This window comes from Hydra vulgaris, chromosome 11 (genome assembly GCF_038396675.1).
Source record: "Hydra vulgaris chromosome 11, alternate assembly HydraT2T_AEP".
In the NCBI taxonomy this organism is placed as follows: domain Eukaryota; kingdom Metazoa; phylum Cnidaria; class Hydrozoa; order Anthoathecata; family Hydridae; genus Hydra; species Hydra vulgaris.
In genome coordinates, this window is record NC_088930.1 from 53,802,165 (window position 1) to 53,827,500 (window position 25,336).

Below are 25,336 nucleotides of genomic sequence, written 5' to 3' on the forward strand. Positions count from 1 at the left end.
CGATAGTGCTCTGTCAGGAAAATCGTCTGAACATACTCTCATTTTATATTTTATGGTAAATAACTTACTATGACGCGATAATGTAGGAGTTGAACGGGTAATTAGTTTTCTCCATTTTTCTCTGAGCTGTGGTTATTTTTATATTGTTGTATATCTGTGTGTGTGTGTGTTGGTAATGGAAAACAAATGCTTACTCATATGGTAGTTTGTAGTTTCACAAGTTAGAGCTTCGTTTAACATTTTGTTATACATAAATCATCTTTCCACATTTCTAGATTGTCCTCGTTATTTTTACAATCAATGACAGCACATGTTTTCATGGTATAGGCTCAGTATTTACACTTTTTTTCATTATAAACCGCTATAAGTTAGTTTCCGTGCGACGTAACATCTTTTTGTAAACAACATGCGCGCGCATCATTCTAAGTAGAAACCAAGAACTTTAATAAGTTTTTGTATTTCTTTTATACCCTAAAATCAATATTTGTACCCTAATATCAATATTTCCTTTAAAAAATTATTGAAAGAATAAAAATTAAAATTAATTACAAATTTTTGAAATAAATTTTGGTAATAAAAATTTTAAAACTTTTGTTTAAAAATTTTTGAAAACAGATGTTCTTTTACAAAGTTTAAACTAATTTTAAATTTAAAAATAACTCTTGCTCTTGCGATTTTTCTGTTTTTTTAAATATATTTTGTTTTTGGAAGTAAAAAATAACATCTAGTTTATCAAAACAGTTAACAATATCATGAGTGAATATTCTAAAAGCCTAAAATTAGAAGAAGTAATTACTATACAAATTGGTTATGCAAAAAATGTAAAACCAAGCAATAAACAATAACAAATACTACTCTCCTTTAACATGTATTTAGGTTTTAAAACAGTAAAAATTGCTTCTCTGTAAATTTGTTTTTTTATTTACATTAATCCAGTAACTACACTCATTTTGAGATTTACAAGACCGCAAATAATAATTATAATAAATTCACTTGAGTGATTGGCACAGTCATATGAATAATGCAAAACTTTTTTACTCGACCAATCACTCTTTCGACGTGTATGCGAACAATAGATATCTGTCTAGATGTATCTACTTTATATCCAGATAATTGTTATCTACCTTTTGTAAATACTGGAACATTTAATGTTGCCCCAAAAGCATTTAGTTCATCTTTAACATTGAATCCTCCATCAGCAAGAACACAATCCCTAGGATTAGGCTTCTGATAAAGTTTGATTTAAACGTTATCTGTTTGTCTGAAACACGACCACCCCAGCCAGGAGATAAAAAACTGCCCCAGCTTGTGTAAGATCATCGAAAAGCAATATCTTTATCTAATAGAAATAATTTTAGTTTTATGAGTACAATTAGGAGATGGTCTTCCAATAATAACCTTGAGTGAACTTTTGTAATACAATTTTTAACTCTTTCAAAGAGCCACATAAACTTAGTTCGAGACAAACCTGAAAAAAATTCATTTGTTTATTAGTTAGGTTTTGGTCTAAAATATAATCAATCAATAATTTCATTAGATTTCTCGATCAATTCATTTCTGTATTGCATTAACTAAAAGTTAAGAGTTTCCACATCTAATTTATAAGTATCATGCTGACAAAATTTTAAGTATTTATATAAAACGTAATTTTTACTTTTAACTTTCGTTTTATAAACTTTATTTGACTGCCTTATTTATTTTATACACATTACAAAATTGCTTTAAACATGTAACGATTGTAAGCGGTTCTTGATGACAAGTTCATCTGATCTTCTGCAAGTCTCCGCGTTCTTATCTTATGTAACAAAATTTGTAATTTTTTATTTATATGCAATCTTCTTTCATTTATTTTATTGAAATAGCTGACTCGTCATTTACGCATATTATATTTAAAAGCATTTGAAGTTTCTTTTATTACATTACACAAATTTTCAAAGTTTTTTTTTAGAGTTTTTATATTAAAATGAACAACTTTTAAATGATTCCGCTCTACACCTTTTCAAGATGTAATTGAGAACTTGAAAGTTGTAATTAACGTTACATGTAATGCGTGGTTGTATGTTGTACAGCGCGTGCACAATCACCTCCCATTATTGTACTTTTTACCGCAGTAACAATTTTTTCTAAATGCTGCATTCGTTGTTCCATAATCCCAGCACCGAATACAGGTGGAATGCGAATAACATTTTTAACATTTATTTTATTTTGGACCAGATAGCTTCCACTGGGTTTAACATTGGGCCGTAGGGTCCTAATCGTAACAGCTGAGCCGGTGAATTTTCAAACACCCTTTCCAAACGAGCGTGGCATGGAGCATTGTTTGTTACAACGACCAAATCCTTTAAATGACTCCCGGATGTAACCCACTGGTTAAACAAAGCCAACATCAACTCGTTACAAGAATCTGCTTTAAATGATCTGATCATTGGTTAATTTTTTTGGTTTTAAACCACCTTCTTGCGGACCTAATTGTATGCTGAGTCACCCAATCGTCGTTTCGCTCAGCACATTAAATTACTCTTCTTCTATCATTCGATGAAGATAAAACAACTTGTTCTTTCAACTTGTTCAGTTAAATGTATTTCATGGCTAAAAATTGGTCAAGGTGGTTTTGGTTGTTCTAGAAGTGGTTGTAAACAAATTTGATGAAATAAATGCTTGCACGGATTCAATTTAATAACAGACTTTCTATTCATAGTGTATTGACAAATAACACAACGATCTTTGAATTCTTTTACTGTATTACAGTATTGCTGGTGCATACAAATGCTAAATTTGATATTATTAACTTATTAAAATGCATGTCCAAGAAGATCTTTTATAATGACCTTAAAGCTTATGTTGCACAGTGGGCCAGAATTCACTTTTACTGGGCAAAATTCATATCTAATTTAATATTAGGGCTGTATTGACTAATATTAGCATAAGTAATAATATAATGTCTGCGCTTCTTTGAAGGTGTTATTTTTTTAATTCGTTGCTATGGATACTAAATTTCGGATAGCAAAAATCTAGTTTTGGTATTTGCAAATATTTTTACGAGTGCTATGTTTACCAAATTTTACATAAGTACCAATATGAGGCCGCGCTTTTTAAAAACGTGAATACATTTTTTATTTAGTTGTTATAGATATATAGATATTAGTTGCGTATGTTTTATTTGTGCTATGTGCACTATTTAGCACCTGTTTTAATATGAGATCCTCGCTCGTGAAAAGCAAAACCTATTTAAGTTTAATATGATTAACTAGTGTTATTACACGTTGCTAGATAAACTTGTTTTCCTGTAAAAAAAATTGTATTCTAGCTTAATTAATTAGTTTTTCTAATTAGCAGATTTTACGAGCGTCTACAGAATTTTTAAAACTTGTATGTTTATATTGTTCCCATGCATTCACAATCACCAAAAATCTTTGACAATGTATTCTAGATGTGGTACAAGCTTTAGCAAACAATAATTCACAAGAATTTGAAGCTGACAAAGTTGCAACTTTTCTTTGTTTTTAATGATGATTCTTGAAATGATAATGTAGGTCTGCCGAGTTGTTTATTTTTACTATCCTTCATTAATGTGGTATTAAAATCATTTTCAAGCCAAGCTGAATTCTTTCTAATAAATTTTGCACCGGTTAGTTTACTTTGAATCCATCTCTTACCATAATCAAGTAAATAAACGAAATTGACTCTCAAACTTTTCGCTTTGAAACTCCAAATCTTGTTCTTTAATAAAGTCGTATACAAGTATACTGTCTTCTTTTTCATGTATTGACAGACTGTTGAGTCAAATAAATTAGTGAATTTTACTTCTTGTGATTAATTACTATAATTACTCGAAATGCAGTTTTTTATTAAGGCTTAATGCGTGTCGCATTAAGCCTTAATAAAAACTGCATTTCAACATCTAAAATGAGTAGCCACAACCAAAATTAAATCCATTTGTTTTGACAAGCGCTAAATTATTAGGAACAAATTTTAAATTAGGATATATATATATATATATATATATATATATATATATATATATATATATATATATATATATATATATATATATATATATATATATACATATATATATATATATATATATATATATATATATCTGTACCTCGGAGGGATACAACACTATGTCCATTTTTTTCCATATTGACTTTATTACAGAGTTAAAATCAGCTTTTCTCATATTTCTTAGAGGAATAGAGCACTATGTCCAAAACCAGTTAGAACCGGATATAGCATGTTTTAAAACAACACCAAGTCCACTTTCATTTAGAGGGATAGAACACCATGTGAACTTGGTGTTTTATCCTTCTGAGGCATGTGAGTTACTACTGGACATAGTGTTGTATACCTCTACACAGCCTGGCGGATTGTTAGTGAACTAAGAGTACCTTTGACAGTTCTGATGAGTTTACATACCGTGCGTTCGTTTATACCCACCTGGTGACTTGCGGTTAACTGGAAGTCACTTTCCCGTTCTTTTATGGGTACTTGAAGTCACCGTAACTTACCACAAGCGTTCTTTTATGGTTACTCGGTAAGTTTAGTTACTTCCTCATCTTACCGTAGTTTGGACTTCGGCGAGATCGGTTGACATGCGCAGTGTGTCATCTAGGCGGCGCTTATAACAAATTGCATAAGCTTTTACAAGAGAAAACTTTGGACGTTGAATTACACCCTTTTTGATTCTTCTGATTCGTCAGTCCATTGTATTATGTGAGACGAATCCAAAGGAGCTCGTGGCGGAAATGAAATCGAATCTGCATTACTGAAATGGGCAGATACCGTCATTCCTGGCAGTGACATTGAAGAAATCATTCTGTGGTCGGATAATTGTTACGGCCAGAATAAGAATATTAGCCTTATTATGTGTTTCTTTTGGATACTCAATAAGTATCCTCAAGTAAAAATCATCACTCAAAAGTTTGTACTAAAGGGCCACACGCATATGGAGGCGGATACTGTCTATGCACTGATAGAGCGGAAGAGAAAAAAACTTAACAACATGATAATTCTAACGCCCTGGGATTGGCAGCAGTTAGTCAGACAGACCTCAATGAAATATACTGTGCATAATATGGAACTGGAAGATTTTAAAAATTTTAGGTCTTTGTACGATGTCAAAACATGTGAAAATCGACCCTTTATTAATAGAAAAAAAGATGTCAACAAAGAACAGGTTCTTCTGTCAACCTGTGTTCAACTGCAAGTAAAACAGAACAGCATGGGAACTCTGTTTTTAAAAAGTAATTTCGCTGATGAAAACCAGGAGATTGACCTTGTTAGGTTTGGAAGGCGACACTATACATTGCCAAACGATTTGCAACTGGTAACACCAAGTCCAATACCAATATCACAACAAAAGTATAATGATCTATTGGCATTACTACAATATGTTCCTACAGTTTACCATGACTTTTATAAAAACTTAAAGCATACTAGTAATACCACTAGTGAGTACCCTGAAGGAGACTTACGTGATGATGACTGAGTTTTTTGCATCTAAAACACCATTTTAGTTGAATACATAGATATATTATTTGTATTTGTAAAGAGTATTATAAATAAAATAGTTAAATACATTTTGTAAGTCAAATAGTATTGTGTTTGTTATTGAATATCCCACATTAGGTCTTATAGTACAATAACTTTATTAGAGGGATACAACACCATGTCCATTAAAAAGTGAAAAAAAAACCGTAAAAAAGGTTTTTTTTTATTTTATAACAACTGCATGATGTAAATAACAATAAATAGAATGTTCTGGTAAAATATTGTTTGTTTTTATTTTATAACAACTGCATGATGTAAATAACAATAAATAGAATGTTCTGGTAAAATATTGCCAATAACACTTTTTGTTGAAAAAAAGTTTAAAACTTCTCTCCTGTAAAGTTGTGAAAATGGACACAGTGTTGTATCCCTCCGAGGTACAGATATATATATATATATATATATATATATATATATATATATATATATATATATATATATATATATATATATATATATATATATATATATATATATATATATATATTTGTTCAGTAATACGATAAGTATGAGTAAGACCGTATTATATGTTTTCCGCGTTTTTTAAAATTTTGTGCAAATAAAAATTTTTGAGCGCAATTACAGATTTTTTGTTAGGCAAAAGAGTTCAAACGTAAAAGAAAACCAAAGTGGCACCTAGTGGCAGCCAGATTTATAAAATTATTAAAGCAAACATATATAAGCTTTAAAATATCTGAGTATAAAAGCAAGAAGCAACAAAAAAAATATATATATTGTCAGTTAAAAGCAAAAGTTAGACTTCAAAATATAACATATTAAGCATATTTAAAAGTGCTATAAATATTTTAATTATTTATCAATTTTAGTCTAACAACTTTTAATATCTAGATAATATATAGAGTTATAATATAATATTTTGAAAAGCGCAATATTTTATGCTAATGTTATTTATTTCCATCGATTTTTTAAACAACATTTTTCTCTTTATAATTTTTTTATAATTTACATTCGCGTCTACTTCAACCACAGCATTAGTATATTCATTAAAACTTTAAGTGTATATAAACGGTTTTAAGTTGTTTTATAATATCTTTATAATGGTTTGAAACCATTTAGACATCAAAATTCTGATTTTGGTTTTTACACTTTTGTCCAGTCACTGGCCCACTGTGCATTGAATTTGCAATTACAAATAATAGGCCGGGTGAATAAAAATGAGCAATTGGTTTTACTTGGTCAGCTTTACGTGAATAAAAACTTTACGAGTTTTGGTCAAATTTTTATTCACGTAAAGTTAAGTAATTTACTCAGTAATTGTTCAGCTTTACGTGAATAAGAAATTAAGCAAAATAGGTTTTAATCACGTAAAGCTGACCAATTACTGAGGAAAAGCAATTGCTCATTTTTATTCACCCGGCCTAATGTATCCTCATTTACATGTTACGATTTCTTAAATAGGACTTTTGTTTTTCAAATTACATATTGCAATTTTTTATTTACATGTTGGGTTTCTCAATTACATTTTAAAATTTCTTAATTACATATTGCGACTTCTAAACTAATTGTTGTATTTCTCAATTACATCTTACTTCTCTTAATAACAACTTTCAAGTTCTCAATTATATCTTAAAAAGGTGTAGAAACTCCTTTATTTCTTTGTTATAAAAGTAAGAACAGTTGTTTTGTAACGCTCCTACATTACTAAAATAATTTAGATCCGGATCTGATTTTATGTTAAGCACTAAGTCGTTAGATTGAAAAAAGTTAAATGATAGTGACTCAAAATTGTTTTGGTAGGTAGAATCCATTTTTAAAACTTAGATTATTAGAAATAAAAGAGTTTGTTTTAAAAATCGCGCGTAATAAGTTTGTTGTAAAGGACTTAAGCAAATTTACCTTCAGCTTTTAATTCTTTTGCGTCTTTAAACAACTGTTTTCTTATTTCAATTAATCTTTCACTTAAGTCTTCGTTTTTTTTGTAGTTAAGAAATTATTGTTCTACTTTTTTTCACTCCGTTTTCTTTTTTCCCTGTTCAATGTGCTCTTCTTCTCTTCTCTGTTCCCTGTTCTATGTGCTCTTCTTCTCTTCTCTGTTCCCTGTTCTATGTGCTCTTTTGATTGCTACATCATCTGAAAAATCAAGTTTTGATTTAAGGACTTCTTGAGTTTTTTTTTTCACAGTTTTCCCACGATTAGTTTTCGTTTTCTTCAATTCCATTAAACCTTAGATTGTTTCTACGGCACCGATCTTCGAGTTCTGCTTGTCCTTATCTTTTACGTCATTATTGTTCTTATCTAATATTATGTTATCCTTTTTGTAGATACTTGGTAATGTTTTTTTCTTTACTTCATTCAGTTCGACAAGAGTTGTTTCATACTTTTCGCTTATAAAGTTAACAGACTTCTTTAATTCACACATTTCGTTTTTAAGATTTCTATTTTCTTCTTGCATTTGGAAAATTTCATTTTCCAGATTTTCGAATTTATCATTAAAAAATTTTATTAGTGTGTTTTCTTGAATCTCAAGTAATTATCTTATTTGAGTTGCATAAAATTTCGCCATTTTTATTTTGTTAGTGTGACATGTAACATGTATAATATCGACAACTGGAAATTTTCTTAGGTCTACGAGGACTACCAAATAAAATTCGTTAGGTAAAAGACCAAGGTAATCTATTATTATCGGTGTCCTAAACTTTTCCTGCTGTTGGTGTGATTAACAGTTCGGCTGGTGCATTTTGTTTACCAAGTGCTTAACCAATTGCACATCGCTTGATATTGTTTTACTTAAGGGTCTAGACTTGTCTAGGTAGTGATTTGGTTTTCTCGAGCCCCTGTGACTATTATGTGGGAGTTGTATAAACGTAGTTTCCACAACTAAACAACTAGTGAGCCAACACAACTAATAAACTATTATCAAGAACCGAATATGAAGATATACCCAAACAGAAAAAGACGTCTTTAGAGTTATGGAGGAAATGTTTTCTTTACTGTATTTACTCCATTTTGTTTTATCGTTTCTTTCTCAGCTCGAATGTTTTTGCAATAGTTAACAAATGGCAAAGTTTTGTTAGGATTTTTGAAAGTGTATTTCCATAGTTTTAAAATGTTAGTACAAAGCTCAATTTGTTGTTTAATTTCTTTCTCCTTATCGGCAAACTCGCATTCAAGAGCTTGTTTGTGTAATCGAACAAAAAAACTGCTGAGTGGCTTCATCTATACGTTGAACCATTTTGCAAAAAATGAAAATTTCATAGCTTGGGTTTAAAGTGTTCATTACTAGCTTTGACAACTTGCTGGTATGAGGTTAACATATATTTAGGTATAATCTTTTCATAAATTTCGTAAGTGTGTATATAAGTATTGTAAAGTTTGTATTCCCCAATTAAAGTTAAAAGTAACGAAATTTTTTGCTTACCGTCTGTAATTACGATTGATCGCAAAGTAAATCGTTAAATGTAGCCTTTCCAGATAGAAAATAACTCGCATCTTCAGTACACGAAAATGGTGGAAGGTCTGGTAAATTTAGGTTTTTTATGGCAATGGATAAATACAATATTTATAAAAATTTTCATTAAATTTTATTCACTTTTATCTTCGTCTCCAATTCGATGACGAACTACAACCTTTATCGCCTATTTTCTTGACAAAATTACAAAAACATAAATATAGTTTTTATATGATCTCGGAGCACATTCATACAGCGAGGATTCACATTCATACAGTGATCTTTCACTCAGTAACAGGAAAGATATCTATCTAGGAACATTGTCTCAATTAAATTTATTCAGTATCAATTTTTTATACGATTAATGAACAGTTGATTATATATTTTCAACATATTAGCAACAGTAAATTCTTGGTTAAAACTTGGATTTTATTCAAGATATGAATAAGGAGCCTATTTTAGGCTAACACTAGGATAAAACGGTTCCCAGCACCTCACTTTTTAACTGTTGTTTCTTAACGTAAGGCATAATTACAATCAATTTTTTGGTATTAAAAAGCATAGATTGAATTTTCTGAAAAATAAACTTTTTGCAATTTTTGGTTGGTTGCAAATAGTTGATTATATCATTTTTTAAAAAGGGGCCCGTTTAAGGTCACTCTCCTCAAATTGTTAAAAAAAAGCGAAAGGACTTTCTGGACAATCTAATGTATTATTGCAAATGAAGACTTAAATCGAGTGTTATCGAATACAAAAACTTCTATAATTAGAACTTCTCTTTAAATTTAAATCAATCATCTCTTTTGCTTTTAAAGTATTTAAAAAAAAGATTCGAGGAATAACTCATGTAAAAAACAGCCAAAACGCGTTTGTACTCGCCGCCTTAAATAACCTATTCCTTTGTACGCATTGGCTAATTCACTTGCCTTAGCTGCATACAAACTTAATAGATGACCATTAAATTAGTATTTTGCAAGATATTAGTTCAAAAAATTGAATGACTCTTCTTAATGAAGTACATTATACATCTGTACAAATACAGCATTCGTGAAGCAAGTGGAATGTTGGCCTTGGCAAAGTAATGTAACAAATCACAAGACTTATTTGCTTTAAATTATTCATACAGTTAGTATGTACAATCTAATCTAATTTATTTACAATATGTTAATTAGTTTGAGATAAATCTTTTAAACCCAGTATTTTATTTCGTCATTTAAATAAATGACGAAATAAAATTAATAAAAAGGCGACTATCCAAAAACAATAATATATAAAATAATAATACATAAAAAAATCAATAAAAAAGCAAATATAGATTATAACTAATAAGCCTGCAAACTTAATGACCATTTAGATAAATATTTACATGCGTTTTATCGAGTCGTAAATTAACAACTTAAGCAATCCTAGCTTCTATATAAATGAAAAATAAACATCAAAACTCAGTTTTCAAGCTTACTTTTCTATTTATAAGTTGTTGGATTTCATTTTGAACTTCCATAGCACTTGGTCGTTTTGAAGGATCGAGTGATCGACAACGAAAAAATAAATCAAAAAAATGAAGTTTTAATTGCGTAGAAGATATGCTATTGCCAAGAAGAGCAAGCAAAACAGATGGAATTTTCCATATATCAACTTTTTCGTTGTAACCCACCATCTCATTATCATCAAACGGTCTATCTTCATAAGGCCATAATTGCTCAGGCGCAACAAAATCTCCAAACAGCTGACGATTCCCACATTTAATTTTATACTGGTTATCATGATGAACCTCAGGAAGAGCGTCAAGATCATTAACAACTAGACGCAATTCGTCTGTTATTAAATATTGTGACAATGTTTTGTTTAAGGTATTGCTGTCGCACATAACTCTGGTACCCAGAGGACTATTGTGTAAAAAAGCAATAATGTTTACGTAATCTAATACAATATTCAATCTTGCACGAAATTCTTCATCTGAAGACAATTTTAGACGAGACAAAACAAAATCCAAGTTATCAGCAGAACCATACTTCCAATATCTTGTAATTAACTTAATAAAATAAAAGTAAAAATCTCAACTTTTTTAAAATTTAAAAAAAAAAAAAAAAAAAAAAGAAGCGATTCACCATGTTGCTCAGGGCAACGTATTTAAGCATGTAATGATAATGTCATAAGCGAGTAATTTTGTAAGAATGTCTGAATATCTGAAAAAAAGTTACATAAAGAATGTTAAGGATTCAAATTTCACATCAGATTTGTAATCTTTAATAATATGGGGTCTAACAAAATTAAAAAAACTTTAGCCCTTTTTTTGACAGAAAAAAATAATAATTTAGTTATATGCAAACTAAATAATTTTTTTTTAGTATTTAAAAAAACTTTATCTAACTAAATAATAATTACCATTTCTATACCTACGACTATAATACCTTTCGATAACTAACGCTTTTTTTTAGTCAGACAACTTATTAGCTTCTAGATTTGTTAGTTAAAACAAAGATTAAACTAATCGAATTTTGCTCATCTTCCATCCATCCAGATGGAGATATTGTGTATGCGGCATCGTCTGAACCGCTTCGCAACAGACTCAAGACGTTTTTAAAATGTCTATAAAACGTATTTAAACACTTAGACGCCTAAAAAACGTTTATTGACAACTGGGGGTTGAGCACCTTAGTACAGACACTTGTTTTAATGTATAAATAATGTATTTCACAAGACAGTTACTAGCAGCAATCTCCAACTAACAGATTTTTTGATTGCTTCCAAACAATTTCTTTAATGGTCGTTTAGCAACATGCTTGTAAACTTATTATTGCTTGCCTTAATCAGCAGAGAAGCCAATCTCATCGAAATTCCACGAATGAAACAATGTATTTTCATTAATACATGCTTCGTTAAACTCGCTTTAGATTTTTTGAATTTAGAAAAGATTTGATATTTCATTTAACCACATAACTCACCATTTCCATTTTTAATTCGTAACTTTTTATTTAAAAGAGCAATTTAATTTAGAAAAAAGAACAAAAAAAAAGTACGAACGTAAGTAGTAGGAACGGTGCAAAAAAATGTACAAGATTACATTAAAAGTTTATATCATCTCATTCAGAAAAAGATTCTTTACAACAAGATCGAGAAATATTTTCAAAAAGTTTATTTAAAAAATAATTAAAAGCAAAGGAATAAACAATGTCATAACTATTTCATAATACATAAATTAACAAGGAATTTAGAATAATATTTTCAAATATATCAAAAATAATTTAGAGGAGGACGGGGCGGCGACTATTACAATGTCTTAGGATTGTAAGTCTGAATAGCTTTTTGTAACATAAACAAAAGTAATAGACAATGCCTCTATCATACCAATATTTTGGTAATATTATAACAATATCATAAAAAGTATAACAATATTTCGCTTACTCTTTGGTGCCTAATAGACGTCCCCCCCCCCCCCGCTAATTAATTTTTCAAAAATTTTCCACCCACGACATTCTTATTCCAACCCCCCCGGCTATTAAATTTTAGAAAAAATTCCATCCAAGACAAGACAATTTTTTATAAAAATTTTCTTTTTCACTACTTACGTTAATAATACCGATGTTGAGCAAGAGCATGTTTAGTACTTCTTTATTATATATTTACTTGTTTTCAGACACTAATATATATGTTAATAATTAACAAAAACATTACTTAGTTATTGCTTTAAGTATTTAAAAAAACTCGAAATTTTCCAAACCCCCCCCCTATTCTATTATTCTTATTCAACCCCCCCCCCCCCTATTCTATTAGGCACCAAAGAGTACATATCCAATCAACATAAACCTTTGGTATTCTTGCTTATCAGAAAAAGATTTCCTTTTAAAGAATTAAGATCTTTGATTGATTTGAGAGCAAATCTGTTTAACTCAAAGTTACTCTCAAATTAATACACATTGGTCTTCTTCACATCATTAAAGCAAAAAATTAGTTACCTAGTAAATTATCAATAAATTGCCTGAACTCTTACATGATTTCACCGCAAAAATGATACCACTCAGATTAATCCACGAGGAAAGCAGGTTTAATTAAAATATTAAAGAAGCACTTTGTTTTTTAAATAAGGTTCTGGTGCCTGTAAACATTGGGGTAAAACCCATAAAGGGACCGTGCTCACGGTAATTTCACCATACAAAAATAAAAATATGATTTGTGCTATCAAAGGTTATAAAGAACAAAAACAATAAACAGAAAAATGTTCAAGAAAAATTTTGTTTTTATAGAAACAATACCTGTAAGTTATCCAAACGATTACAATATCCAATCAACTCAATCACATTCGGACTGCCACGAAACTCCTTTAGCATAGTCAAACCATGCAAAAAATCTTCTTTAAAAAAATTGAATCTAGGAACACTGACCACAACATGAATATTCATTAGCTCGGCATGATAAAGTCTTTTAACATATCCTGCGTTAAGAAGTTCTTTACCCAAAGCCACATCAGTGCAAAAAAATAAAGTTTGACAGGAGCCATCTTCTTTAATAAACTCATCTCTTTGGCATTTTAAAACACAAGGTTTAAAAAAAACAAATAGCACTAAGATAAAAAACCTGTCGCATATCTGAAAACTTACTTTTTGTTTTTTACTGTCAAATAACATGTTTTAAGTTAAACTGGAAAATTTTTCAAAATAAACACTTAAAATAAAAACGCAATTTAGCAAAAAGAATAGCAAAGAATATCACAAGACAAAGAAATATTACTGGAGAATGCAGCAAGCGCCAAATATTGAGTTTCTTTATCAACCTGTCAATAAATAAAATAAATGAATACAGAAACAAATAAATATTAGTTTTAACATCACTATAAAAGCCCTATAAAAATAAAAATAAAACATTAAAGATTTTATAAGGCTGTAAAAGAAAATTCTTTTAGAAGTAGAAAATGTTTTTCCAGAGATCGAGGAATGTCAGAAAACAAAACTGCTTCTTTTAAAAACGCCTTGTTTTTCTTCATCAATCGTATGAACTTTTCTCTTTCGATAGAAATCCATGGCCTAGAGTCATCATTTATTTGGTATGGCGTACTGTATACATATATCTTTGGAATCATACGTGCAGCATAACTTAAACACGATTCGTTAACAATGTACGCACCTGATTGCCCACAGTTACCCGAGTCTAACCAGTGAAAAGCACTTATTTTTGAAAAAAAAACGTCAAGTGTTTGGTCTTTTTCTAACAAAGGAAGTTCGCATAGCATTTGATTAAGTACAACACAGCCTTTGCTAAAACCCAAAACAGTTATGGGTAAGTTATTTAATAACGACTCATGCTCTCCATTAGCAACTTCTAAAACAACGTGACAAAATTAAAATAAACTTCGCATTCTTTAACTAACAGAAATAATAAAAACTATTACAACAATAATTCAACATTTTAAATTAAGATATTATTGATATTATTTTTATGGTAACAGGTATACTGAGCTGAATTTTTCAACGACATGTTTGACTAAAAAAAATATTTTTCCAAAAAAAATTACTTGTTTATTAATTTGCATAATTCCTTAAACTTACATATCTTATAAAATACGATATTACTATATATAATTTTCAATTTGTGTACTTTTAAATTTGAAAGAAAATCATACTACAAAACAAGTCAGTAACATATAATATCATTTTCTTAGATATTGCATTGTAAATATAAAATTTACGCCGCAACTATACAAATTATTCGAATATATTATGAATGAATTTAAATGCAGAATGCAGTTTTCTAAGCGAACTGAAAATCTCTGTTTCTCGTAATGGCTTTCGTAAAAATGTTCTCTTGTTATTTGTCATAACTTTAATTTTACCATGTAAGGTAATCCATTATTTTCTGTCGATTTTAATTCTTTTTAAATGGTGCTAAATTGAAAAAGCGTAACACAAACATTTGCATGAATTGACTCAATCAATCTCATGTTTAAATTCATTATTGTAAATAGTTGATCATAATTAGTCCCTAAGTTATTAAATACCCTTATTTTGAGATTTAAACCTCAAAAGCAACTGGTAAAATCTAATCCAGTTTTTGAAAAAAGAGCATTTATAACAAGCTCTTTCTGACGAAAAATAATTCAAACAGATAAAATAAAAAAACCTTTATACAGAGCCTGTAGCACAAAATGCAACCTGGATATAGCTTTGATGTAATCATTTGAATATTTTGGGACTCCAAATAAATTTCCGTCAACAAAGTTCTTGTAGCTTGCAAAGGTATTAAGATGGAGTCGACTCGCTCGAATAACAACAACTAAAGCTAGTTCAAAATGATCATAAATAATTTTTGCTGTGTTCTCCAAGCTAAAGTCCTTCCATACATAATTATCTCTATGGGCCTGCATCTTGTCTCTAAAATCCTAAAATAATAAAAATATAAATTAAATAAAAAACCTTTTCACAAAAACTCCCATCTTTTAACTTTTTTTTTACAAAAAGAATTACAATTTTTAAAAAGGTCGTAGTAGTTATGTTGCGGTTAGAGAATTCGTTTTGCAAAAACTGAGCAAAATTTTCGAGGTAGAATCTTGAGATACTATGCAAAGAACTAACATAGATATGTGATGAGATTCTGGCTTGTACTTCTGGCTAACAAAGCAAGTGCACCATCTCTGCATTATACTGCATTTAATAAGAACCAAATCGTTTTGTTCATGTGATAAATTTTTGATAACAAAAATAGTTGTTTATATTAAAACATATCATTTAATATTGCAACAACAACAAAAAAAAAAGCACCAACTGCATGTAACTTCTAGAGTACCTTAAGGTTCTATCCTTGGTCCTGTTTTGTTTTTATATCTACATGATCTTCCGAACAATCTTAAATCTAAAGTGGCACTTTATGCTGATGACTCAACTTTATATTCCTGACAAAAAGTCTTCTCTTCTTGATTGCTTAGAAAAGGCAGCTGATTTTAAATCTAATCTCACTTCTATAACAAAATGAGGGTTTGCAGTGGCTTGTAAACCTTAACTTCAACAAACTCAGCCATTTACTGCAAATAACTATTGCAATACTGTCAACATTCCTATATTAATAAATGGCAACCCTCTCACTGAGTCCTCTTCTTTATGTCTTCTTGGATCATTGTTCACTACTGTCCTCTCATACAAACTATTTATGCAATTGATTGCTAACATCTGCTTAGGTTGTTTCTCTTTCTTACAAATGCTATCATGGTTGCTGCTCAAAGGAACTATCATTTTTAGTTCCAATCACCAAAACTCATTCTCGCTTAACTTGCCACTTTCAAAGTCACATTCTTTTGCTGTATCTTTCCCTGCATGCACTAAAAACTTTTATTTGTCTAGTTTTTTGCCCGCCCTTTAACCCTTTGAAACTCTCTCCCATCATCATGTTTTTCTGACTCAACAGACTTCTGTCAACCATTCGCTTGCTCTTTAACTCTATTCTTTGTTTTTTAGTAACTCCAGCTTAATAAGCCTTGTTGGGAGTGAAACAATTCCATTAAGTGAAATAGGAAAACTTTAAATCATTTTTATTTTTAAACAAATTCTTCTTGTACTGAAAAGCAAATTTCTTATAAAAACAAAACAAAACAAAGAAACAAAAAAAAAAACAGTTAAAAACAAAGAATAAAAATTTTTTTTAAATTAAAACCTGAACATCTCCTGGAAATAATATCACAATTTGATTTATTTCATTGGCATGATAATACAAAACATCATTTCCATTTTCTTCAGCTAATGGAACATGAGTTCGAACTACATCAGGTAAAGCTAAAACAATGCAATACCATAAAATAATAATATTACAGTAATAAAATAATAATATTACAGTAAAAAAATTTGTTTGTTAATAGGTTAGGACAAAGTTTTATAAAGTATTATATTTGTGTTTTAGTGACACTTTTTTTTTAATATTGCAAAACCTTTTCCATAACATAAATATTGTACTTTAAGTACAATTTAACAAAAAATATTAAACTTTATTAGGTCTAAAGACATTATAAAAATAGCAGATTTATGGAGATGCTAAGAGTAATCATAATTAAATATACACCTAGTAGGATGGACAATGGGATGTTGGTTTACTATTTTTAGTAATATTTTATCATACTTTATCTCGTATAAACTATATCAAAACTTAATCCATTATAAAAAATTGTTATTATGCAACTGTTATGCAACATTTAACTAAAATAAACCAAAGCTAAAACAAAATAAAATTTCAAGATCTTTTTCCTATGTTCTATAGATTGTTGTCTGTTATAAATTAGGTCCAGATCAAATGAACAGTGTAGAAATGCAATAAGGATATACAAACAAAAACAAACAAAAGTTTGTTACAATATAAATTATTATTTTTTATATTATATTAATTATTATCAAGATGTCAATGATGACAAAATTAATGCATTTATATGAATCCTGTGCTAAAATTAAAAATATAAAAATGCCTAAACCTTTTATGTATTAATTTAATTTAAATGATCAATTGTCCATTCAACTAGTCGACTCGACAAGTCTTTGTTCTGATCATTTAGAGATGACACCTCATTCATTGTTAGAATGATTGCTGATGAATAAACCTTGTAATTATTTAAATGTATTTTTTTAAACTATGAAAGTTCTCGTCTTGCTTTTATTTATGCAATACATGGCAACTTCTCAGGAAAGGTAGTGGAAAACACTTCTCAGGAAAGGTGGTTTATATATATCATTGTGGCTAGCTCAATGGTACCCTTACTTTAATTTTTTATCTTAAAGTCATGGTAGTAAAGTTTGATTAGTTTATTTTAAGTCACGGCTGTGAATATTATTGGTTGATTTTAAAAGTTTTATTTGTAGAAATTAAAAAAGAATTGCGACTCCACATTGTATGTTTAGCATTGTGGTATCTCATTGGTTCATCTTCCACGGTGATCCGGGATCCAATCCTTCACTTAGAAAAGTTTTTTAACTATTTTTTATTGAAAGCTACTATTATTGTTGTATATTGAAAGTTACATTGATTTTTATTATTTACATACATCGACTGATTTAGGGATAGGCAAAGTGGAGCGCACATACATTGACTGATTTAGGGATAGGTGCAGTGAAACACACATGCATCGATTAAGGGTTTTGGTGTGGGCATGCACACAGGGAACCTATTCTCTTAACTACCATTTTCTCATCAAAAGGTTAATGTACAACATTGTCAAATAACTTTCTAATGTGTTAATAAATTAACATTGAATTTTGGCTTGCTTAATGATCGCTGTTACAGGCATAAGCTGTTTAACTATAGCTTTCACTTTATTTACCTTTGTATGACAGCTTAGTTAAGTTTAACTTCACTAACCATTTCTTACATATATCACTTGATGCGTTTATGTTACTGTTTGAAATAAATGCCTTTTCAGAAAACTTAGAACAAGGCCTTCATAAATACTTATGTATGCAAATAAATATGTATGCAAAGACAATTTTATAACTTTTTATTGTAATTTAAACTGAGCTAGAGTAAAATTTAAGCAAAATTTGTAATTACCCCTGATTATGTTGTTCTAATATATTTGTTATTACCTCCTAAGTGCCAAAATCAAATTTAAAATGATTATCTTTATATTCATAACAAACCTTAAAAGTCATTAAATCATCAAAAAAGAAATGGCAAAAGCAATAGTACTTGGCAATAATAATTATAAATAGGATTTTCAAACTGTTTTTGTATTTAAGTTGCATCAATCAATCTAAGTCGACTCTTTAGATGAACCTAAAGCTTGATGCCCTTATGTTGTAATTTAATGTTTGTTGATAGTGTTTAATATAAGTTGATGCAAGAGATGATATTGTGAAACATGTCAATAATGCAACTAGTGATAAAAAAGCAAGAAGGTAAAGTAAGAGGTGAAGTATTTTATTGGACACCTTAAGAGTGCAATATTATCAAGTTATGCAATGCTTTCAAGTTATCAAAACTTATGAAACAGTTTTTTAAAAATTTTTTAAATTTAATTGCATCTTTTATGTGTGTGTGTGTGTGTGTGTGTGTGTGTGTGTGTGTGTGTGTGTGTGTGTGTGTGTGTGTGAGAGTGTGTGTGTGTGTATATATATATATATATATATAAAATCAAAAATACATTATTTATGGTGACATACTATTTATCTAAAATTTTTACTAAATTTAAATGTGATATTTCAGCTCATAAGCCATTTTTAAATTTGCTCTGATAAATGGCTTTTGTTTGAAAATCTGAATCTGAAAATGGTTCCAACTATATAAGCCAAAATACCACGCTTGAAATTAAAAAAAATATTTTAAAAAGTATATATTAAAAAATATTAAAAAAAGCATATTTAAAGTACTGCATTATAATTAAATTTAGTTTTAAACCACTTTAAAAATCATTTAAACTAATATAACAAAAATTACTGATGAAGTCTAAATTCGGGATTTAAAAAAGTTAATATTTCCTTAAAATCTATTTCTTAAAACAATCTTTTTTTCATCATTGTAAAGCTTTAGCCTAAACCTTTTATCTAAACCATTTTTTTTTCCAAATTTATTGATCTGATCCATAATACTACTTTTTTTTGTAAGAAACCATCTTGTCTACAAAAAAATCTAAGAAACGAAATTTGCTATATTGTGAATAAACACAGTACAACACAGAACACATAAAAAAAGATTGAAGTTTAATTTAAGCATTTGCTGTTATTACCAATCTAAAAATTAAATACTAAAATGTTAAAAAATGCAACCCAGGCTTTAATGAAAGACTTTGATATATCAAGAGCAATAGCTCATGACATATCAAAGTCTTTCAGTATGCTCCGGGTTCTATGTAATACAAAATAAAAAAACTAACAAATTACTAAAGCTTGTTCATGTCATATTAGTTATACAATATTGTTCATAATCGTATTGTATGCCAACATCAAAATAAATAGCTAACATATATGTTTATATCCATTTATCCATATTATGTATGCATAAACACGTCTCTTACCTAATCTCCTGGATCAAAGTAGGTATTAAAGTCTTTATTTTATCTAGTTGGTTTAAATTCAAGCCTCATTCTACTTCACAGTTTTCACCTTCTTGTGCAGTTTATATAATAAACTGTAATTATTTTTTTCATCTTTTTTACAGGACTCTCTTGAGAACATTTTTTTATTACAGAAAAAATAAATGCAGAAAGGGTGTCATCTGAGGCTAAGCTCCATTGTTCCAAAAGTCTCAGTTCTAGAGACTATTGGAAAATTTTTAACAGGGTCATTAACTTAAGTAAGTTTAACATTCCATCTCTAATTCATTGGTCTGATCTTATTACCCAATCACCAGAATAAGGCAGAGTTATTCACGAAAACGTTTTCCACTAATTTGATTCTTGAATCTAATAGATATACTCTTCCTGCCATTCCAGATAAACATCCAAAACATTTCTTAAACATCCAAATTACTTCAGCTTCCATAGCTAAAGTCTAAACTCTTCTATGGCTTATATTTTACACAACATTACCATTATAGCCTTACAAAAGCATTTTCCAGAAATCTCTTAAATACTCAGAAATCTTTTAAATGAAATAAATGCTAAATAAGTAGTTCCGGTTTTTAAAAACTGTGAAAGGCAACATTGTTAGAAGTGAATTAGTTTGAAAAAACATATGTATTTATATGCCAGTATTTGATAAATAATAAATATATACACAAATTTTATATATATAAAGTATTATAAATTTTTTCCTAGCCCCAGCTATCATACCTCAGTGAATCTTACAACTTTGCCTAAGTCCAGGTTTGTAAAAACTCCTATTTTTAGTCGGTACCCCAGTCACTAGATGTATTTATGCTCCTTGTATAGCCTACTTATTTGTCAGTTAATGTAATAATAAAAAAAAAAAAACATTCTGAATGTTATTCTTATTAAAAAAATGAACAACATTCTAATCTATTAAGTTAAGGTCATCATGTCTATGGCCATCATTAGATCCTCTGATGATCGCCATAGGCATGAAACTCGGAGCCATGTTGCTTGAACTAGTTAAAAGTTGTTATTATTTAATTTTATATAATATATAAAACTAAATAATAACAACTTATTTAAAAAAAATAAAAAAATATAAAAAGTCATTCCATGCCAACTGGACCAAGGTCTAACATGGACCCCTCAGATTTTGATGAAACTTAGTGGGTTTCTTATTATTAATGAGAAAAGTAATTCCTGAAAATTTCAGCATAAAATATTTTGTGGTTCATGAGATATGGTCATTTGAAATTTCTGATTTTTCCAAAAATAAAAACTTAGCAAAAACATGTTTTATTCATACTTTAAAGCGTTATATTTTAATAACAAAATTTCAGAAAACCTTCTAGTTTTTTTATTGTACACAACTCTAGACTTACTTTAACAAAATGTTGACATTGAATTCTCCAATGTCACATTTTTCCATAATGGCTACCTAAAAAACCTAAAAAAAGTGTTTGCAAATATAAAAAGTTGATTTTTGAGTCAATATACAAAACCTGCAGTTTAAGAAGTGAAAAGACATTTTTTTAGTTTCTATATATGGTAGGTTTCCAAATTTTCAGAAATTTACTGATAAAATACAATTAAGTAAAAAATTATAGACTTCTAAAAATGGCTGCGGCTAAAACTTAGGAAAATGTGCCTCCACTTCAAACCACCGGTAACCTAGGATCAACACTGGTTTTAATAAGATTTTTATTTTCTTCTAATTTAATAGACTTTATTACAGAGATTTCAGAAAAAAAAAATTGTGGGTACTCATGGGGAAGTTACCAAATCAGAACTATTAAAATTGCTCAAAATGCATTAAAAATATTAAAAATAAAGTTATTGTTGTACTTTAGTTTGTATTATATATTGTAATACAAAGTATGTATGAATTTAAAAGTATTTTATAGTCAGTACTAGAAATAAGTCTTTGATTAAGCCTGAATTAAACCCAGTTTTTAAATACCCTAGCTTTTTCTTGCCCCTTCCCTGTCAATTTACTTTTTAACATTCACATTTTCTGCCAGAACTTAGAAAAAAATTTATTGAACACTTCTCTTTACATGATGTGTTTGGTTTTATGTCCAAACACACCACTAAACATAAACATATAAAAACTGAAATTTAGTTTTTAATGTTTTCATATAAAACTTATAAGTAACCCTTAGATAAAAAACCTTAGGTAAAAATGAAAGACTTTTAGTCTAATTTACCTAATATTTAATATCATGACTATAAATTTTATAATATTTTTCGAATACATTCACTATTCCACTCCTCCCCATTAATTTGACCTAATTGATTATCATTTTCAAATTGAGATTACAACTTACAACAAGTTGTAAGAGTTGACTTGTCAACACAATGCACAAGTTGATTATGTAATAAAGAATATTTATACGTAATAAACAATCAATATAAACATTGAATCTTTTAAATAAATTTTTGCTAAAAAACTTAGACCAAAGTGGTGTATTCCTATTGGAGGTGCTTCAGGTCTCCATTAAGTATGTGTTTGTGAGTACCACCAGAATGCAAAACTTTTATTACTACAAATACCAGATATTTGAGACTATACCTCTTGACATTAGTTGTTTGTAACTTAACAACATAAGACCTCTTGACATTAGTTGTATGTGACTTAACAAATCTAGACTGCATGCTGCACAGTTGCAACTGCCCAGATACCAACACACTTAAAGAGTATCTTACTGCTTTGTTCGATTGACACAGCATGGAAGATATCACCCAGATACTAACACACTTAAAGAGTATCTTACTGCTTTGTTTGATTGACACAGCATGGAAGACATCACCCAGATACCAACACACTTAAAGAGTATCTTACTGCTTTGTTTGATTGACACAGCATGGAAGATATCACCTTTAATCAGTGGCAAAAAGCCAACAAAACCCAACAGTAACCCTTCTAGTGTATGATTTTATTGAAAAAGCTTGTCACCAAATAGACTAACTAAGAGACCACCATTATATAGCCAAAAATCAAGCAGCATATTTGCAGCATCTAAAAATTTCATTACCAAGAAATCATATTTTAGCATTATTAGACTTTGCTGAAAAGTACAGTTTTTTAATTTAAGATGCAGTACAAGGTTTCCATTAGAACAACAGTCAAGCAACATTGCATCCTTTTGTTATTTACTATATCAAAGAAAATATGATTAAATGTAAAAAGTGTTTGTATCATTTTAGATAATTTGCAACACAATACAAACTCAGTTTATTGTTTCATTTATGAAGTAATAAAACAAGAGGTTTTGCCTTACTTTAACGATTGCATTTATTTTAGTGATGGGCAGGTTCACAATACAAAAATTATAAAAACATATCTAACTTATGTCACCATGAATATACTATGAGTATACATATGTAAATGTTCCTAAAATCCAGCATATAGTTTCATTGCTTCTCTTTTAACAGGAATTAGTATAGCATGTGTTTATGATGTAAAATGGTCTTTAAGCAATATTGTGGAAATATCTGAAGAAAATCAAGATATTCTTATTAAGTTCATGACGCAGTCTACTTCCTTAAAAACTTTTACTTGGCCACATAAAGAAGATATTTTCTGGGTTCCAATAACGCACATTTTATGCAAAATTTCATCTTTAAAAGTTCAACTAACAACTGGTAAACGGTATGAACTATAAGTTCAAGGAAAAACCGTACATTACATTGTATAAAAACATAAGTGACATAATAAAATAGCAACATGGTAAAATTATTATAAATTTGAATTATTTGGCATGGAATGACCCATATATATATATATATATATATACATATATATATATATATATATATATATATATATATATATATATATATATATATATATATATATATATATATATATATATATATATAAATTTAATAATTCTTAGAACTGTATAAACAAACACAAAAAACAAGAACTGAATAAAAATAAACTGAATATGACTAATAAAAAAAGTATACAAAAGTTATAAATAAAAAACATTAACTTATTATATAAATAAGTTATATACAAAAATATTACATAAAAACAATATTATGAATTAATAATCAAAAACATATTTAAAAATGTAAACTATTCTTTGTATATATATATATATATATATATATATATATATATATATATATATATATATATATATATATTTAATAATAATAATAATATGCAATATGTATATTATTATGTATAAATATACGATATATATAAAAATTTTTTCTTCTTTGTAAACTAATAGTCGTACTCATACCTGTTTCATGTGAATGAAATAAGTTATATACATAAAAAGATATGTGTGAATATATGTTATACACATAAATATGTTGTACATATAAACATTTACTTACACATTTTTAATTTAAATTTAATTTAAAATTAATTTAAACTAATTTTCTAAGTAATTTAAACTTTTTATAACAGTCTCATCAAAAAACTTTCTAACAGCCTCATTATCAAAAAGAATTTTAATAAAGAGAAAACAAAATTACCTTGAACATAGATATTATTTTCCATTTAAACATTCCAAAATTTGATAATTACATCTTATGATCACACTGATACTGATGGAGAATATTAAAAATTTAAAACTAATAAAAAAAAAAATGCATATATTTTATGTAAACTTAATGTGTATGTAATTTATACATTAATGTACATGTTTTTTACAATCTCTTGCATCTAAGTTAGATAAACTTTTGTGTAAGAAAAATAAACTTATATCTTTTTAAAGGTCAACCTAAAATCAAGAAAAATATTTTTTATATGCTGTCATGTTGGATTAGGTTTATGTATTACACACGTATCAGACAAAATAAACATGTCTCATAATTGTTGATGAATTAGTAAACATATATTGATAATATTCTATTACAAATATTCACATTAGTTTTCACAGACAATCGAATCATATGACAACATTTATTGCACAATATCACTGTTTACTGGTTTCAAATTATTTATATTACCATATACTTTTTATTTATTTAATTTACCTGCCCAAAGCTATGGAGAAAATTTTTTCTTGTTTCTACAAACAGCATAAATTTTTTTATTACACTGAATGCATCTTGTGGCATTTTAATTTTCAATTTGTTCTTTAAATAAATCTACATACCAAACTCTAAACAACTAGATAAAAAAAAACATTCTTCTTTGAAAACAACACTGTTTATATTAACAATAACTACTTTATTAACTCCTTATCATTTAATAAAATTATTAGGAATCAGCATGTGCAACTTGTTTAGACAAAAGTTCATCTATATATGATACAGAAAATCTTGTCCTGAAAAAAACATATATATTACAAGTAAGTTAAGGTAAAAATGTTCTTTTGCTTTTAAGACACTGTAAATAAGACAAATGCGATTCTGCCCAA

General features: G+C 28.4%; 2 protein-coding genes across 2 annotated transcripts; both read right to left on the minus strand.

Moving 5' to 3' along the window:
- Positions 1-10,065: 10,065 nt before the first annotated feature.
- Positions 10,066-13,587, minus strand: LOC100206145 (protein O-mannose kinase-like). Its single transcript, XM_065809206.1, has 2 exons — positions 13,216-13,587; positions 10,066-10,994 (listed from the first exon to the last, which is right to left on the minus strand). Exons 1-2 carry the CDS (start codon positions 13,585-13,587, stop codon positions 10,398-10,400), a joined length of 969 nt encoding a protein of 322 aa, XP_065665278.1. The 3' UTR covers positions 10,066-10,397.
- A 170-nt stretch (positions 13,588-13,757) lies between these two features.
- LOC100199411 (mitochondrial protein C2orf69 homolog) lies at positions 13,758-24,592 on the minus strand. The gene is made up of 4 exons (XM_065809207.1): positions 24,447-24,592; positions 16,601-16,719; positions 15,077-15,335; positions 13,758-14,278 (listed from the first exon to the last, which is right to left on the minus strand). The coding sequence occupies exons 1-4, from the start codon at positions 24,469-24,471 to the stop codon at positions 13,833-13,835; spliced, it is 849 nt and encodes a 282-aa protein (XP_065665279.1). The 5' UTR covers positions 24,472-24,592; the 3' UTR covers positions 13,758-13,832.
- Positions 24,593-25,336: the final 744 nt, after the last annotated feature.